The sequence below is a fragment of the Ursus arctos genome, unplaced genomic scaffold, assembly GCF_023065955.2.
Source record: "Ursus arctos isolate Adak ecotype North America unplaced genomic scaffold, UrsArc2.0 scaffold_17, whole genome shotgun sequence".
NCBI classification, from domain to species: Eukaryota; Metazoa; Chordata; class Mammalia; order Carnivora; family Ursidae; genus Ursus; species Ursus arctos.
The window spans coordinates 4,530,244-4,549,697 of NW_026622841.1; the positions used below are offsets into that span (position 1 = coordinate 4,530,244).

The window sequence follows — 19,454 nt, forward strand, 5'->3', positions numbered from 1 at the left end:
CTCAAATAGGTCTCAATGCTGTTAGCTGGGAGGACTCTTGGGCACCTGCCTAATCTAAGAGTGAGTCTCAAGGGAAACAGAGGAGAAAGGGGAACGATTCCCCTCCTATACTCCTCTGTTCTTGATGGGCTTTTTCCAACGTCTAAGCTCCAGGCACCAACCACCAAACCCTCCCTCCATCTAGAGATTCAGTGAGAAGTGTCTAAAGGGAGTGAGTTTATAGGGGGGCAGTGAAGCAGAGAAAAGATGAAGAACTGCTTATCTGAAGAAAGGTTTTGAAGGGTTGTATGTGTTTGGAGGTCACCAATACCCATGAAAATGATCACATGAATATGTCTTCAAATCCTTCTCTGAAATATCACACATTTAAAAATTCTTAAAAATCATGAAGCAAAGCGTTTTGGCAGAACAAGATGTTGGATTCAGTGTTCCGTTTGTCACTGGCCAGTTGATCCGGTCCCTCTGCATCGCCTGCTTCCCCCTGCCCCCAAACGTGTTTCCAAGGCAGAGGCAAGAATTGCCACGTAGGGGGTGCCTGGGTGGCACAGCGGTTAAGCGTCTGCCTTTGGCTCAGGGCATGATCCTGGTGTTATGGGATCGAGCCCCACATCAGGCTCTTCTGCTATGAGCCTGCTTCTTCCTCTCCCACTCCCCCTGCTTGTGTTCCCTCTCTCGCTGGCTGTCTGTCGAATAAATAAATAAAATCTTTAAAAAAAAAAAAAAAAAAGAATTGCCACGTGGCCCTCACAGATGGCAAGGAGAGAAGGAGAAGGGCCATTAGGACACTGACAAGACCCCTGAGAGGGAAACGTGGGGTGCATGGGAGGGGTACCAACCCTGGTGTAGGGGGTCAGCAGGCTTTCCAGAGGAACTAGCATCTGTGGGAAACACTCACGAGCACTAACCAGGGGCAAGACCTGATGCTCTGTCACCTCCCAGCACAGGTAGATCAGTATTTCCCACCGTGCAGTAGACTGGGAAACACAGATGTCCTGACGTCACAGGGCATCGGACTCCGGTGGCGAGGCCTCCGAGCTCCACTTTGAACGGCTGTCCACCTACACAAATGGAGAGCACGCCAGTGAGCCCGACAGCACGGCCCCGTTTTTCACACTCATGTTCTCAGAGCTTGCCTGGCAGTGCTGCTTGTGGGCCCTGGTCTTTGTCCTCGTTTCTACACTGTGCATTGTACTGGTCATCTATTGCTGTGTAACACATTAACCCCGAAACTCAGTCACTTAAACAACTGTGAATATTTCTCTGTAATGTCTGGGATGTGAGAGTGGCTTGGCTGTGGAAAGTGACCACATCGCCATAAATAGCAAAAGGGGAGCGTCGCAGGGAGGCATCCTGCAAGTTCCTAATAATGCTCCTGAAATTTTGAATGAAGTCTGTATCCCACTGACTCTCCCCCTCCAACTTGCAATACTGACAGTAACTGTGAATTCTGTGCCCCCAAACCCCATTCCCAAACAATTTAGCTTCTTGGTAACTATGTATTTCCTGTTTCTCTGGGTCTTCTTCTTTTTGGGGATATGTAGGGGCAAAGGTGGGGGCATTTCCCTCCTGTCTTTAAATTTTACGTGATGAGCTAGGCTTGGCTGTTTTTAATAACACTTCCTATTCCACAGTATGATTACTTATATTTGCTTTTCAAGTTAATAAAGGAATGGCTTTCTAATGCACTGTTGTTATTTATATTGAACCCTGAAGCAAATTATAAGATAAAAATAAATAATACCTTAGACTCATACTGGTCGCACGTGGCTGCCACAGGACTTCCCTCCCCACTTTTTCTTCAGGACAATTCCTCAGCATCCTCATTACGTGGATAAGGGTTGAATAAAACTAAGTTGGAAGCAGAGATTATACTTTTTTTTTTCAGAACTCACATGAATTGATCTTAAAACTGAGGTCCACAAAGTAGAAACCGTGCAATATGATGACTATAGACCTACGCTCAATTCACTCTTTTCACACTAACCATTTCTAGTTAAAACTCCTCAAAGCATCTGACCTGATTCGACCACTTAGGTCCATGCTATAGTGCTGCATTTTTGTTGCCCTCTGCCCTTACCACTCAACCCACACACTTCTGTTGGGATTTTTTTGAGCCTAGTGTCTTCCCACTCTGCTTCCATCTTGCAACCTCCCATCCTTACATTTCTGTAAAGCAGCTCATTCTGAGAGTCCTGGGCACCCACCATCCTTTAGAGAATGGTCAGAACACAATCCTTATGACCTACAGCCCCAATTTACTATTGTATGGTCCCAAAGGAAAGCCCCTTCAGTATTCTACATTATGCAAAGGTCATTTTTTTTTCCATTTTTTCTCTTCAAAAAACAAATATAACATACAAATATAATTCCTATGTAATATAACACACACATTGAAAAGTACATAAACATATAGGTACGGTTTGAGTAATAATAAAATCAATGGCTGTAGAACTTCCACCCAGGACAAGAAATACAACAGATATTACGAGTATTCCAGAAGGACCGGCCTACCATCTACCTGCCTCAACCATACTACTTTCTCTCCCTTATAATGCACCACTATGCTGAATTTTTAAATAATTCCCTTGACTTCCTTCATAATTTTTACACGGTTCCTTTGCTTGATCTGACTTGAGTTCACTGCTCTGATGATAAGTTCATTTACTATAAAGTTTGGTAAGAAAACCATTTTTTTAAAGGTCCAATTAAATTGTCAATACATTGCTTTTTCTTTTTTCCCAAAAGAGGCATATGTAGGTTGCAGAAACCTTAATCTTGTTTATGTGATTTAAAGGATTATATGGTTGTCTGCGAAGAATTAACACTTATATTAGCAAAAGATTTGTCTAATTTCTTGCAGCCTTTAAACAACACTGAACGGAAGAATAAAATATTAATTATAGCAAAAAAATCCTTAAACAATATGGTTGAATTTTTCCTGTTTTTGGACTTCACATGAATGGAAGCTCATTCACATCTCACTTACATTAGGAAGATTCATAATGGCCATTTAGATTGCCTTTGAGCCATCATGAGCAGTAATAGTATGAAATCTTATTTATATACAGTCTACTGGGCTCTTCTGTTTCAGTGGTTTGTCAATCTGGACACCAATACCATATTGTTATAATTATCATAGCTTTGTATAAATCTTGCTATCTGGAGAGCAAGTTATCTCTCTTGTTTTCTGTTAAGAGTCTTTATTTGTGACTTCTGCGTGCCCGTATCAATTGTAGAATAAGCTTATCAAGTTCTAAAAACAAACATGATGAAGTGTGGCTCAAAATCACAACTGAATCCTTCCATTATCCAGTTTCCAGTCTATGAACGTGGCACAGTCCTCCATTTACTTTGATATTCTTTAATATCATTCAAAAGCATTGTTTTTTCCCTAAAGTTTTTTATATTTCTGGCACTTTTATAGTTGTTATTTTAAATTCTTGGTTTGAGTTTTCTTGGATCACCTTGGTGAATTTGGGCAGAGATCCACCGGGGCCCATGCTTTTCCCCTATTCTTCTCACACTAAGGAGGTGCACCCCTACAGTCTCTTGGGGGTGGTAGCTGATGGTACCTTCACCTTGGGCACAGTCTTCAGGGTCCCAGCAAAACATGTCTACTGCAGAGTGAGGTGGGCATCTCCAGTAGGCTTTCCGCCTTTGGCAGGCGCTCAAGAGTTTACATTTCTGTTCCCCTCACTCTTCAACATCATCAAAACACAGCTCCATTTCCAGTCTGGGTTATCAAATATCTTAAGAGCAAAAGTGATTTTGAATTCTGTTTGCCTTTCTGGTTTTCTCTTAGCATTTATACTGGTAATTCCTTCTGTCATTATGGTTCTTGAACGTTTCTATGAACTTTAAAAAATGTATCCAGCATTATTGGTTGTTTTCCGTGACAGGTTTAGTTTAAATAACCTAGCCTGTCATTATCGAAAACAGGAACTCAAGGAAGCTAGTTTTCAAATTCTGACTCAGACCCTTTCAAGTTCACCAAGTCCAGAGCTGAAAGGAGAAGAGAATAGGGGAGGCTCTCTGCTTCATACAAGTCCCATGTTTATTTATCTCAGTATGGCAACACTGGTATGGAGCAAAACTAGGAATGGATTTGGGAAAACATTTTTTTAAATAAAACTTTTAATGGTTTAAGCAGTATGTTTATAAAATTCCATTGTATTACTCATTTTAGCTAACATGTTAATGAATGTTACCTCTAAGTGTAGACCCAGGATTTTAAGCTTAACTCATAGTTTTTTGGTTTTTTTTTAGAGATTTAAGTATTTTATTCCTAAATTATTTTAGTGGTGAGATAAATAGATACATACTAAACTACAGAACCAATTACGTTTTGCCAAGTTTCCCCTTAATTATAACTGCAGATTTCTACTACTTTTATATAGGAATACAGGCTACCAACTAGAAATAATTCCCACAGACGCTCTGGAAAAAAGCCAGTGTAACAAAATTTTAAAATATTAAGCACATACTATATGTAATTTCTTTCGTGGCTAAATGTCAATAACAAAACATTCTCTGAATATTTAAATTCAGAAATTCAATAATATAATGAATATATAGCACTCAGGATGATCTTTGTAGAATACAATAAAATATTGATGCTTTTTTTGTGGGAACTAGGAAAATTTTCTCTGGCAGCAAACAGAATGAAAGATACATGCAATATTAAGAAAATCAATCACGAACATTCCTCTTAAACACAAAGCTAATAAACTCAGATGATCAACTGTTCATGAATTTTTCTGTTAATATTGGCAGTAGGTTCCAGAATTTTAAAAAAATCATAGAAGAAAAACTTAAGATGGAAAAATCTTATCCATTTGATACATTTTCACCAGGTATTTGTTCCTGGTTGAAGTGTTTTATCCTTTTGTTTCAGTTTCCAAATGTCTCTTTGATCTTGCCATCTCTTCAAACCATGGTGCATGGGTCCTCCCTTCACAGCCAGACTTCCTGCAGGGACCCAACACTTGCTTCCTGTGCACCTGACCATCTCCCCTTTGAACTGTAGACCAAAGCCTGCTGTCTTCTCAGGTCTCCTGCTGGCCAGTGCACTGATGTTGACCCTGCCATCTCCACACTCTCCTTTCCTTTGGCTCTGGGACTCCTCAACCTCTCTTTCTGACCTTATCCTGACTGCTCTTCTCTGTATCTTCTCCCTTTTCCTATTCCTTACACACCAATATTGTGTACTCAAAATTGTCATTCGTGTTCTTCTCTTCACTCTCTACACTCACAGGCGTCTTCAATAGTTCTATGTGGATGATACCCCAAACTCCATTTCCCTGAGCTTCAATATAGTTGGTCTATTGTCTGTCTCTAGGGTCTGTCTTTATCTTCTGCTAATGCCACTAACTCAGTTCACAATGGACTGAATCAGCCACCTTCTAATTTCCCCACCACGCCTCCAGTTTCTGTATTTTTAAAAGGTGACATTCTTTTTACAATTGTTCAAGACTGAAAATCCAGCTTCACCTGTGGCCCTACCTCCCCAGCCAGTCTCCCTGATGACCACCTATAGGTCTGTCAGTACTGTCTTATTTTCTATTCTCTGCTGCCTGCACTAGGTTTCTGGAACAGCCTCTAGATGATTTCACTACGCAGCCTAAAACTCTTCTTTTACCACTGTGGCCTGGTTTGCAGTCATTCTGGTCCCCATACAAAGCACATGCTAACCACACAAGAACCAGTATTCACTGTTCCTAAACATGTATACCTCTTCATGCCTTTTCTCATTTGATTTCTCTTTGAAATGCCCTTCCTCACATTCATCCTGTGTCCCAAATGTGTCTGGCATAACTACTGTTCATCCTTCAAAGTCCTTGGGTACTCAATGCCAGTCAGTAAGAGAAACGGAAAATTTATGCCCAGAGATATACGATTATGGAGTCTATGGGAAAATACGGTTTCAAGAAGGGGATAATCAAAGGATAATATTGTTAAGGGTAATTAACAAGGAATCAGAGAAGTCCACTGATGACACTTCTCGAAAGAGCTGTTTACACTCATGATTTCCAATTCTCCCTTCTCCCTTCAGTCAGGCTTTTGCCTCCATCACTCCATAGAGTTGCTCGTCATCAACGGCCTCCACATTGTGAATGCGATGGTCAATCCCCAGTCCTGCTCCTTTTCATCTCAAGTGAGATGTGATCAAACCAAACACCTTCGAGTCACCCTCAGCACCTCTTTCTCTCAATCCCTAATCCAGCGTACGGTATCCTTCACGTCATGCGCAGAATCAACCACTCCTCATCTCTTCCGCAGCTGCCATGGTGGTACACCACTTCCACCTTTGCCTGGATGACTGCACAGCATCTGGGCTGGTCCCCCCATTCTTCTCTCGTGCTCTCCTCTAGCCTCAGTCTGTTCTCAATGCAGCAGTAAGAATGAGCCTGTTGAAACCCAAGTCAGACCATGTCACCCCTCTGATCCCAAGCCCATCTCACTCAGTGTAAAAGTAACTGTCTTTGCCATGGCTGACAGACCCAATATCACCAGATCTGATCTTCTGGTCTCCCCACTCTGGCTCATTTTACTCTAGCCACTCTGGGCTCCCTGATGTCTCTTGAACAGAAACAGTCTGTTCCTTATGCCTGGAGAGCTCACCTCCTTCACATCTTTGCTCAAGGAAGCCTACCTTAACCATCTCCCTTACTTTTCTCTATTTTTCTTTTTCATATACTTGTCACTTTCTAATACATTATATTACCTATTTGTCATGTTTATCGTCTGTCTCTCTCAGTGTTCACTGATAACATCCCAAGGTTAGTGTTCACTGATATATATAGTGCACAGCACATAGTAGATAATAAATATCTGTTGAATGAATGATGAAGAAACTTTTGAGAATACAAGTTCTGGGAAGTGGTGACGACCTAACTAGTTTACATGGATCCAGGAGCATGTGAAGAAATGGAACCATAAATGTAAAATAGTTTGGAATTTATCCAAGCCTTTCTATTCCTATATGTAGTCACTCCGAAACATGAAAACACACCTATCTCAATACCTTTATTTTCTTATTTAAAATAAGACACTATGTAGGATACAACAACATGGACACTTTAAGCATCAATAAATAATGACCATGACATCTTTAAACAGTTATAAATACTGACCGTTCCTAAGTATGAGTAAATACAATATAATGTCAATTCCAGCATAACAGCAGATGATGTGCAATTTGAAAAAGAGAGCAAAAACTGGTTAGTGAACGGGTTAGTCAATCATTGACAAACCCATATATTTTACCTATTTGATATGGTAAGCAACAAATACAAAGAAAATAATATATAATATAATTTTAGTAATATATAAAATGTAAATAGAAAAAATTCAAATACAGTAAGCAAAAAATAGTGTGAAATTGAAAATATAAATAGTACACGAAAAGCATTTTTACATTTCTATGAAGATGATTCTTAGCATTAATTCTGGCATATTGCCATATGTTTTTAAATGAAATGGCTAATCTTTTAAGGTTCTGCATATAGGCAAACATAAAATTATTTATGGTTTAAAACTGCAATGGTTCTAAAACTAACATACAATTGGAATATGAAGAATGATTTGAGGGCTGGGGCAGTGGTGTCCACAATGCATATAAATCAACAAAAATTTAAACAAGGAAGTGCAACTTAGTTTTCCCTAATTAGATTTGGAATTATCCTGGCTTTCAAAATTATAATCTTTAAAATGAACCAAAATCTTCATTAAAATCTTCATTAATTTCTTCAGTGAGTCTGAGCACAGCAATTTGGCCTGGAACCTCTTCTCTGAACATGAAATAGTAAATAATCAATCAATCTGTTCATGTATCTCTATAATAAATCATATATATACATATATATAATATGTGCGTACATATTATATGTACACACATATCATATATACATATATATCAAATATACATGTATTACATATATTTTGTGTGTTAAGTTTTCATTAAAATAAATATCGTAAAATGAAAAATAAACCTACTTTACACCAGAAAATAGACTGATCCTAACATAAGCAGGCTTTACCGTGTAGATTAACATTTATCTAAATGAAACAACATCCTATAAATTAGTTTTAGACACTAATGGAGTGGAGGAGGAGCTAGCAAGATTATTTATATAGAGTTGGAAGATACTACACACTGAGCAGTGGATTTATCTTTTTAATTATTTTGCTTAGTCTTATAATAAAGTAAGTCTTTTATTACCTAAGGCATGATGACTGGACAGTAGCAGGAAGGCAGCTAGGAATACATGGAGCAGAGGGAAAGACTGGTTGCAAGCAAGTACACGCTGTGATGACTGAGTGACCAAATATATATCCTTATTCACAGTATTTTCATTAACAAATGTCACCACAGCCTCACAAACACAATGACATACCATTTTTTAACCGCAGTCTACTAGTTATCCATCATACTAGTTTTAGAATGAGCAAAGGGCCACTCAAAATGGGCTTTAAACCAGCTGTGTTTCCTTACGAAAATGACAAAATAATATTTTAAAATAGAATTACTCTGGGAAAAAGAAATGCTTACAGTAAAAGACATACAGTAAATTAATCAACCAGGTGCAACTTCAAGAGCAAGAATTATATTTACAGTTTTGAAGCAGAGTTTGTACTCACTTTTGCCTTTAATTGCAATGATTTAGTGAAGTAGCAAAAACAGTGAATCACATTTAAAAAAATCAAAGTTCAACTTACACTCAGCTCTCTCCTGGGTTTTTAAAAATTTAATGAAGAATTATTTCAGTAGCATATTAATGAGGATTTTGTATTTCTTTTAAATATCTTATCACAACAATTATATCACATTTTGCAAATTAAACATCTAAAATGTTTGAAAGCCAGAATAATACTAATTAGGTAAGAAGCTCTATTTCTCTTTCTCCCTTTTTATAAGCTCAATAATTTATTTGTAATACAGACCAAAACGTCACTGTTGGCCTTTGCTTCACTGCACATACACTCCTATGTCTTTGCTAGGAACCCAGAATGGGTTGGCTGGAGACCAGACTACACGGCTGACGGGAGCTGTTTTTTCAGTAACACAGTGCTTGGTCCACTGCCTGGCACAGAGCACATACGTATGGCTGAACAAAGAAATCTTCACAGCAATATTTTGGTTGTATGACTGAAGGCTCTAGCTGCTCTGAGAAATAGGTTTTATGTTTATTGAGGTGTTTCTGTCAGTTTGCATATTAGACTAAAGTAAAATTTAGTGAGTTAGTAAAGATACCATAGATAGGCCAAAAATGTAATGTATATACATACGCATATTCTTTTTTTTCTTTAAAAATATGTTATCCCTTGTCTGGTAGAGAGCCATACTAAAGTGTTTATTTACTGAATTTGCTTTAAAATAGTATAGTAAAAAAGTGGATCTGTGAGAAACAGGTGAAATAGAGTGGTAAAATATCAGTAATTGTTAAGGCTGGGTGATGGCTACTTAGAGAATCTTTACACTATTGTTTATACTTTGTAAAGCTTGAAATCTTCAATAATAAAAATAATATATTCAAATACATCTCGATAAAAAGAGTAAGGGCAAAATAAAGATATTTTCAACTAACAAAACTACCATGTACTTGCATATTTTAAAAATATCTGTTCAAAACCATTTATACAATATTGTCGCCACAGTGAAAAGTTGGGAACAACTTAAGTGTCAATCAGTAGTGACAGTTAATATGATATACCCACAAGCCACGGAATAAATACTCTGCACCCATGAAAATACCAATTGTCAAGTGATAAAGGAGGTTCCACAGCAGTGTACGGAGCCTGAGTCCACGCTCACAGGAGTGTGTCAATGTCCATCCATGTTCAGAGTGGTTATCTCTGCAAGAGGAATTACAGGTGGTTTTGTTGTTGTTGTTGTTGGGTGTTTTCGTTTTTTTTACTTTTCTCCTGAAACTGTTTTGTAATCTCAAATTTTTTACAGGGGTATATATTAACTTTATATTTGACTGAAATTATTTTCTATAATGATATCTGTAATTTTTCTCATTATGCTATTCCTTCTAGGTGATAGAATATTTTTTAATTTAAAAATTGTCTTAGGTCTTAAGTTATTCAAAGTGGGAAAGTGCTATACTTCTAAATATTATGAAATCTGGAATAGATTTTTTAAAATGAAAATTAAATTTTAAGGCATTCTAGCACATACACTTTTTTCCTTAACCACCTACTGATTGCATTAAGATGTAAGTCAAAAACTACATGAAACACAAGATGATTAAAAAAATAGGAATAGAATTAAGTACCTTCTGGTTAATTGACATCAGGCTGAAATTCTATTACAGAAAGAAACAGCATTTATAAGAGAAAAGACAAAAATGTTTTTTAGTTTGTTCACAAGGAATTTGAATTGAAAATATTCCAGTAATTCTATGCAAAGAAAGTATTTGTGGATATTTTAGTAATATGTTTGTTCTTAGAATAAAACAGATGGCAGAACAGAATAAAATGCAATTTCCAGATGTATGGTTTGTGAATTCAGTGCCTTGGACTCAGCATTATCAGCTAAATCTCAAGTTTCACTTTAGCCAGCACTGCAATTTTGTGGAGTAAATTTTAACTTAATGATTAACCTTTGAAATATCATATAAGGTTAATTATCTTGGGTAAAAGTCCCAAAGGTACATGCTCTAGTGGTTGTGGAACCTTTCATCTTTAGGCGGTCTGTTACTGCTATGCCCCCTTTTTAGTCTGCAAAGACCACAGAGCAGTGTGGGAGACAGCCAGCAGTGGGACCTCTCTCCACCTCATCATTCTATGGGGGCCTTTAGTATAGCAACAGATTCTGTGTACAGTCCTTCCTTATTTAAGGGCTGCACTGTTCCCAGTACTTCCTATTTCCTTGCTGATTATAAGGCTTCAAGGAATTTAAAAGTAGCTCCTTCTTACCAAGAGGCTGGGGATCCTTAAACATGGCAAGACCAATTCAGATAATGTAACAAAAAAATAAAAATGTATCACTTAAGTTACCTGGTGGACATTTCCTTCCTTTGCATCCATGTTCTAAGCTTTAGGGGTGATGGGAGATTTCCGAGCTTTTGATTTGCCCACATCATGTATCTGTAATCAGATTGAAGAATCACACTCGGTTAAAATTATCTGTATTTACTTGCAGTTGTGTTAGGGTAGATACTCTTTCTCATTATGTTGTTTCTAGATGATCTGGGGCAAATCATTTAAACCTTTATTTAGGGGTCTGAAAGGCCTACCATATGATAAATACTCCAGATTTTTTTTACCTTGTTCCTAGAGAAACTGGACTGTCCATAATGGATAGTACTGGAATGAGGTCTCTTTGAAGTTTTTGAAGATTCCTGACACAATTTTCTTTTAGACCTGTAGGCTGTTTTGCTTATCAATTTGTAGTCATTTACATCAACTTTTATAGTTTGATTTATTGATTGTTGCTGTAGTAGTTGGGGATCTTCCATTTCTGTGTCTGATTCAAAAATGTGTGGTTGTTTTTTTATTTTTAGTGACTCGTGGCCTTTCCCTAAAATTTGCGTTATATATTTGCTTGTTAAACGTTCTTTTCCATTCACTTGGAAGTCAACAGCACTGTTTATTACACCTAAACTGTTATTTGACATCTGAAACGTTAAACTATTAGACAGGTGTTTGCTTTCATTTAAACTCACAGTTGATGATTCTCCATTAGAAGAGGGATATTTTATCATATTTTCACAGCACCCAGTGTTTTTTTCTTGCAGTCTAGAAGTCTTCTGATTTAAATTTCTCGCATTCATCTGAATGTTATGATTAGGTCTCTTTCTAATAGCTGGAGCTAAATTCAGTCTGTCATTTTGCATCATGCTAGTTTTAAGTGAAAACAATTTAGATTCTGTAACAACATGCTGTTTTCCTTTCAGGTTGCCAGGTTCTAAGATATTTTTGTTCATTTGTAATGACTGATTTTTGAAAACTGGTATGAACTTAGGGGCCATATTATTCTGGGAGCTAAAATTTGTGCCTTGAACTCGCATCTTTTCTCTGTTGGGCTTTGGTACTTCCAAATGTACTTGGGGTGCCTTGTCAGACAGGGATTTCTTTCTGTTCTGAACAGCTTCCTGCTGGAGGTGCAGAGTTGAGGACACCCAGGGCTTCTTCAGATGGCTGTCTGGAAGCTCCACCTTGTGGTCCATGACTACTGACCACGGTAGAAGACGCTCAGCCAGAGCAGGTCTTGTGGAAGGGGCCTGAGTCGGAGAGAACCTGAACATTTGTTTAGTGGTCAGATTAGGTGCCTTGACTTTGTTTTCCTGAAAGGATAGAGATTAGAAAATTCTTAAAATGTAAAAATGTTCTTAATGGAAAAGAAATAACATATAAAAATATCAAAATAAGAATATAAAGTAACACTACAATATATAAAACAGAATAGAAAAACAAAAAACCCATGAGCCTTCTTGAGGAAATATGTACACTTCTAATGGTTTGCATCCTTTTTAAGATGCCAACCATTCAAGATATTGTAAGATGAAGATATGTTCTACATTCTATATAAATCAACTATGAAAACTACAATTAGCTACCCATTGTCCTCCACATAGGTCCATGCTGCTCTTGCTCAGAATGTCCTTCCCTATTCTTTACATTCTTTCAACTTCCTAAGAATATGCTATCAGTATTTGTCACCAAAAAAATAGTAGTAAAAGGTGGTGTTCTTATCTTTCAGCACGCATGTTCCATCACCTTATATAGATACTAGATTCTTTGAGGGTAGGAACCATGATGTATTTATTCTCATATACTTCACATTTCTTTTTTTTTTTTAAGATTTTATTTGACAGAGAGACAGCCAGTGAGAGAGGGAACATAAGCAGGGGGAGTGCAAGAAGAAGAAGCAGCCTCATAGCAGAGGAGCCTGATGTGGGGCTCGATCCCAGAACCCTGGGATCACGCCCTGAGCCGAAGGCAGACACTTAACGATTGCGTCACCCAGGCGCCCCATACTTCACATTTCTTAAAAGATTTTATTTATTTTAGAGAGAGCTCACAAGTGCATAAGTGGGGGGGGGGGCAGAGGAAGAGGGAGAGTCTTCCAAGCAGACTCCCTGCTGCCCAAGGCAGGGCTCCATCTCAGACCCTGAGATCATGACCTGAGCTGAAACCAAGAGCTGGATGCTCAACTGACTGAGCCACCCAGGCACCCCTATACTTCACATTCTTAAATCATTCACAGTTACTATAACATACTTGTTCCAGGAAACTAAATGAATGGAAGAGGTGGTTGCATCTATACCAGGCCTTTAAGAATAAGTAGGATTTTGACTATAGGGCACTGGCTGGCTGTGTCTTGATCATTTCGTATTCTCACTGCCTAAAAGAGTGCTGGTACCTGGTAGCAATTCAACAAGAATCTGCCAGACTGACTCAAAGAGTCAGACAGCTCAAAGACAGCCAAGCATTTAGTCCTTTTAAAAAAATTGTGGTAATATAAATAAAATATAAAGTTACCACTTTGACCATTTTTCAGTATACAATTCAGTGGTATTGAGTACATTCTTTATTGTACTCCTGTTGTGTAACCATCACCATTATCATTTCCTTTTCTTCATTCCAAACAGAAACTCTGTAGTCTTCAACAACAATTCCAGTTTTCTCTCCTTGCAGCCCCTGGGAACCTCTATTTTACTCTCTAGGTCTATGAATTTGCCCTCTCCAGGTATCTTATGTAAGTAGAATTACACAATATTTGTCTTTTTGTGCCTAGTTTATTTCACTCAGCATGTTTTCAAGGTTCATCCATGTTGTAGCAGGGGTCAAAATTTCCTTTCTTTCTATGCCTGAATAATATTCCACTGTATAGAAATCCCACATTTTGCTGATCCATTCACCTGTTGATGGGAAGTGTTTATAGTCTGTTAAATTACATTATCTTTTGAGCCCTAGAGTCCATAAAAAAGTGACATGTGACAATAATCTGAAACATGGGATGGGGAGTTCTTTTCTCACCCTCCAGCATCAAAAACAAGAGTTACAACTTGAAATAAAATTTTAAAAATTGCTAGGAATAATGTGCAAACCAGAACAACTGGTTTGCCTCTCTCTACTACTGGAGATACAGTTGTTGAGTGGAGTTGAGAGGAAAGTTGGGAGAGAATTTTGGGAAATAAGAGTTGTAAATAGGCAAAGAAAAAGTGAGTGATCCAGTTATTAAGCAGAATAAATCACACTAAAACTTAGTGGTTCAAAACAATTAATTAGGTCTGCTCTCTCACGATTCTGAGGGCTGATATGGTTTAGTTCCGATTTTTTCATGGAGCTGCAGTGAGATGACCCTGGGGCTGGTGTCACTTCCTCATGTGTGATACTAGATGCTGGCTATAAACTGGACTAACTTTAGACAGTCCCTCATGTGGTCTGGGATCCCAGAGCAGGTGTCCCGAAAGAGACAGCTTCCACCTGACCCAGCCTTGGAAGTCACGCAGGATCACCTCTGTCACAGTTCTGCCCAGACCCAGGAGGAGGGAACCAGACTCCCTACCTCCCAATAGCATGAGTATTATCACTGGTCGTAAGGGCATGTGGATGGACAATCTTGTGGCCATCTTGAAAAATGGGAGTACATGTCAGAAAGCATGCTGTCTCTAGTCCGAACTCCTGTCACCTCTTACCATCTTCAAGCCTCCAATGTCACAGTACAGGTGGCCTACCAAAGGGCTGGGACGCTGTGCAATGAAGCTGCACAAAAACCTGATGGAGGCTTTAGAGAGACTTAAAGAGGAGATATAGCGGGAGATGAAGAAACCACAGTCCAATTCCTACCCAACACCAACTAACAAGGTGCCATAGCAGCATATCCCCAGGGGTCCGAGTTGTCTTACAGGCCTCATATAGACTTTCCAAGTATAAACATGGCTCTTGCTTCACTTCCACCTTTCCAATCTGTGCCACCCAAAGCCTGAACTATGCAGAGAAAGGAATTCAGAAAAATATACTTCTAGCATACTTAAGCTGACCTAATACAAAGTCACCTTAGAGAACAATATTCCTTCTCCCACCCTGGCTATTCTTGGGAGAAGTGGGAAGATTCCAAGAAAAATCTTGGATGAGGTTTGAGTTGATGCTGAAAACAGATGAGGAGGGCTCACTTCTTGTCTGTAGATTTTTCAGGTTGGAGGCTTGTCCATGACAGTAGAGTAAGAAGTCGCCTTTCTTTACTTCCCCATAATTTTCAGAGGGCACAGAAGACCCTGCCAGGTTTCATGACCCTGAGTGAAGGGATACAGAGGTGGACTAATGAATAAGAGCTGGCTTATAACCCCTGGAGATTTGCTAGCCTGAATGAAAAAGCATGCATCAAAAAGGGGTTTGTATTAGTTTGATAGGGCTACTGTAACAAGTACCATAACTGAGGGGCTTAAGAAACAGAAATATATTGTCTCAAAGTTCTGGAGGCTACAAGTCCAAAATCAAGGTGTTGTTAGGATTATGGCCATGAAGAAAGTTATCTGTTTCAAGCCTCTCCTCTTGGCTTGTAGACGGTCATCTTCATATTCACAGGACGGTACTCCTGCACATTTGTCTGTCTCTAAATTTCCCCTTTATATAATACCAGTCATAATGGATTAGAGGCCCACTCTATTCCAGTATGACCTGATCTTAACAAATTATATATGCAATGATCCTATTTCAAACAAGGTCAAATCCTGAGATACTGGGAGTTAGGGCTTCCACACATGAATATGGGGCAAGGAGGACACAATTCAACTCAAAACAGGGTTTGACATGTACTTCTGAAGACAATGAAGAGGGAATGCAGCTGTTCTTCTGAAGGCTCTCTGAACAAGGGAGCTTAGAAGAAAACCTTATATGTCATCTTCATCAAGATACCACATGAGCAGAGACCACCAACATCAGACCAAACCAGGTCAAGAAACAAATGCCTCTCTCTCCCCTGCATTACCCAGCTGTGATGGATATTGGTAGACTGAAGTTCCAACATCCATTCTTCCCCCCATCTAGTGTTCCTTCCTAAACTGGTGCTTGGAAATCTAAAATGGACATTTTCTCCTTTGCAGTTAGGGTTCAGGATGCAATTTAGGATCAACTAACCAGACATACTTATACATTATTTGGAAGAAGTAAGGTAAAGCCACACTTCTGCAGTTTCTGCTGAAAAGTTCAATTATGAATGCCTTCAGTTTTTCAGTTGCAGAGTTAGCAGAAACCAAGTATCCAACTCACCATCTTTGTAGGTGTCCAGAAACAGCTTAGGGCATTCATTCTTCTGGACCATATTAGGTAAATACACCAAATGCCCTCACTCTATACAATCTTTTCCTGCACACAGATGCTATCATGGGGAGAAGAACAATTCTTGAATTTGAATGAAATTCTACCTCAAAGAGATGTTTTATCAGACGTGACTAGATCATAAAATATTTAGATAGATTTTTTTTTCCATTTGATGAAAAAAGCGTTCAAGAACTAAGCCATTTTTTTGACTCCTGCATTTTATAAACTGTAGTTACTTTTAAACAACATATTTACTACCTGATATTCCAAAAGAAAAACTCATTCTAGGTATATTCATATGAGAATAGAATTACTTGCATTCTGACGTAAAACTTAATGTAGAATATGTGTCTGAAATATGTTTATATTCACATCCTGTTTCATCTTCATCTGTTTCAGAAACATGCATCTGATGAAAATAACTTCCAAGGGCTTGTTTTGCCCCATAGCCTGTTGATGTATTATTTACTCATTCTTACAACTTCTAAGATACAGTAAATAGCCCAAAGGGTGAAACCTCTAGGTTTATATTTAAAATTTATAAAAAGACTACAAAAAGAACAATGTAAACAGCAGATGAGATCATAAATAATTCATGGAACTTAAAATACTTAAATGGTCAACAAACCAAAGCTTTATGATGTCATAACGCAACAAAAATCTTATGTTTTACTACATTATTTCCATTATTCTGCCAGGTGTCGCTGGCAAATGTGGCTAAGCTGACTTAGACCTATTAAAATCTGGTTCTGTGTATTGCACCACCTGAGTGTTTCTTGATTAAAGTTGAACCAGAATTCAGTTAAGCTTAGATCTAACCACAGGCTTGCAGGAAATAGGTTTAGAATATGTTAACTGCAAATGACATGACACAAGAAAGCAAAAGTCAGATCTAGAATATGGGACATTCTCCAGGACAAATGGTCCAGTTTTTCCAGCAAATAACTGACATCAAAAAAAAAAAAAAAAAAAAAAAAAAAAAAAAAAGGGGCGCCTGGGTGGCACAGCGGTTGAGTGTCTGCCTTCAGCTCAGGGCGTGATCCCGGCGTTACGGGATCGAGCCCCACGTCAGGCTCCTCCACTATGAGCCTGCTTCTTCCTCTCCCACTCCCCCTGCTTGTGTTCCCTCTCTCGCTGGCTGTCTCTATCTCTGTCAAATAAATAAATAAAATCTTAAAAAAAAAAAAAAAAGGGAAGGGGGTTTGGAATGTTATAAAATAAAAGAGACCTAAAAGATATAACAATCAAATGAAAATATGTGGACCTTGCTTGGATTATGATTTAAACAAAGCCCCTAAAATAAATCTTTGAGATAAACAGGAAATTGGAATATGGACTGGTATTAGATGATATTAAGGAATTAATGTAAATAATTCTTAAAAGTTCCTGTCAGATAGAGATGCATACTAAAGTCTACAGACGAAAGAACATCATATCTCGGGTTTCTTTTAAATACTCCAGTTTGGGGCGCCTGGGTGGCACAGCGGTTAAGCGTCTGCCTTCGGCTCAGGGCGTGATCCCGGCATTCTGGGATCGAGCCCCACATCAGGCTCCTCCGCTATGAGCCTGCTTCTTCCTCTCCCATTCCCCCTGCTTGTGTTCCCTCTCTCACTGGCTGTCTCTATCTCTGTCAAATAAAATCTTTAAAAAAAAAAAAATAATAAAATAAAATACTCCAGTTTACTCCCCACCCAAAACTACATCAAAGAAGAGCTAGATGATAGGCATATGAGTTTGTTATACTAATTTCTTTTATTTATCTTTGAGAACTTCCATCAATTAAAAAAGAAAACTAGTTTGGTGAAGCACTCCTGATAATATAATTTTTTTAGAGTTGGTTGAGTTTTATCAAATAGTCTGATCAATTTGTTTTTCACTTTATAAACTTATGCTTTTTAGACTGCATGAATCTTAGAGCTAACATGTGGTGTAGCAATAATAGGAATTAACATTTACTGAGAGCTAAGTACAAAAAACTGTTCTGGGTATTATCTAATCCTAAAACCAAAGCCAAAACACCCTGTGAAGTACCGTGAAGGATGTGCTGACATGCTGCTCAGATCCCCTTCACAAAAAGGTTGCTGCCCCCACTGCTGGGAGCTGGCCCCTGCAGGGACACCCTAGCTCCAGAAACCTACCTCACCTAAGGACATGCCTGTCCTGGGTGGCCCAAATCCAATGACAGATGAAGGAGGAGGTATAAAGGCCTGGCTATTTGGACAATGCAAAACCACCACGATAGGCTGTTTCAGCCTTAGAACTCCTGAAAATTGGCCAAAGCTAGCTGGTACCTGCCTTACTAATGACTTCTCCCTTTACCCCGTCTTCTTCCACCCTCACCTTCCACAGGTGTTCCAAGTTCAGTCCCTAATAAAGATCATGCGCGCTAGTCTCCAGGGTCAGCTTCTTAGAGACCCCAATTTGTGACAAATGTTATTATTACCACCACTACCATACCCTGTTTTACAAGGCAACTGAGGCACAAGATCAAATAACTTGCCTAAGATTATACACTTAGTAAGGGTTCCTAGAACCAGAGCTCTTAAACACAGATCTTAACTTTTTCAATTTCATGACTAAGAATCTTCCTCTGGGTTTCAGTTCTAATTCTGCCATATTTAACTGTGTGGCTTTGGTTAAATTACTTGGATGCTCTGAGCTTTGGTTTCTTCTGCCAAAAGTTGGAAGATAATTCTTTATTCTAAAATGATTAAGATGATTAAGATGAAATAATACACATAAAAGAAGCTGGCAAAAAACTGAGTAGGATAAATTCTTATTGTCAGGAGCAATACAAAGACCAGAATTTCCAATTAAGTGTTATTTCACCTTTAAGAAGCAAATGTGCACAAGTAATATTGTCCAGATTCACTATTTCTAAAACAGACATGGGCTGGAAATATAAGTATTCAATAAATATATCCAATAAAAACGCATTATATAATGACATATTTACTTCTGAATTCCTCAGATTCGGACTTGGCCAGTAACTACTAAATATGTTATGTCTGGGCAAAACTTTAAGATTCATTATCATAAGGATGTCAACTGGAATTTGTCCACTCACGTCTTCCCCCTCCCCCTTCCTTCCTTTCTCTCTCTCTCTCTTTTTTTTTAAAGATTCATTTATTCCAGAGAGACAGAGAGAGAGAGCAAGGGTGAGGGGTGGAGGGAGAGAG

The 19,454-nt window shown here is 38.4% G+C and overlaps 1 protein-coding gene across 1 annotated transcript in view; it reads right to left on the reverse strand.

The window, feature by feature from the left end:
- Positions 1 to 19,454, reverse strand: part of CUNH18orf63 (chromosome unknown C18orf63 homolog) — an 82,993-nt gene that overhangs the window by 43,939 nt on the left and 19,600 nt on the right. Inside the window, exon 11 of the mRNA XM_026496559.2 lies at positions 11,274 to 12,293. Within this exon, the coding sequence (XP_026352344.1) occupies positions 11,274 to 12,293 (1,020 nt within the window). The remainder of the gene's footprint in view (positions 1 to 11,273; positions 12,294 to 19,454) is intronic.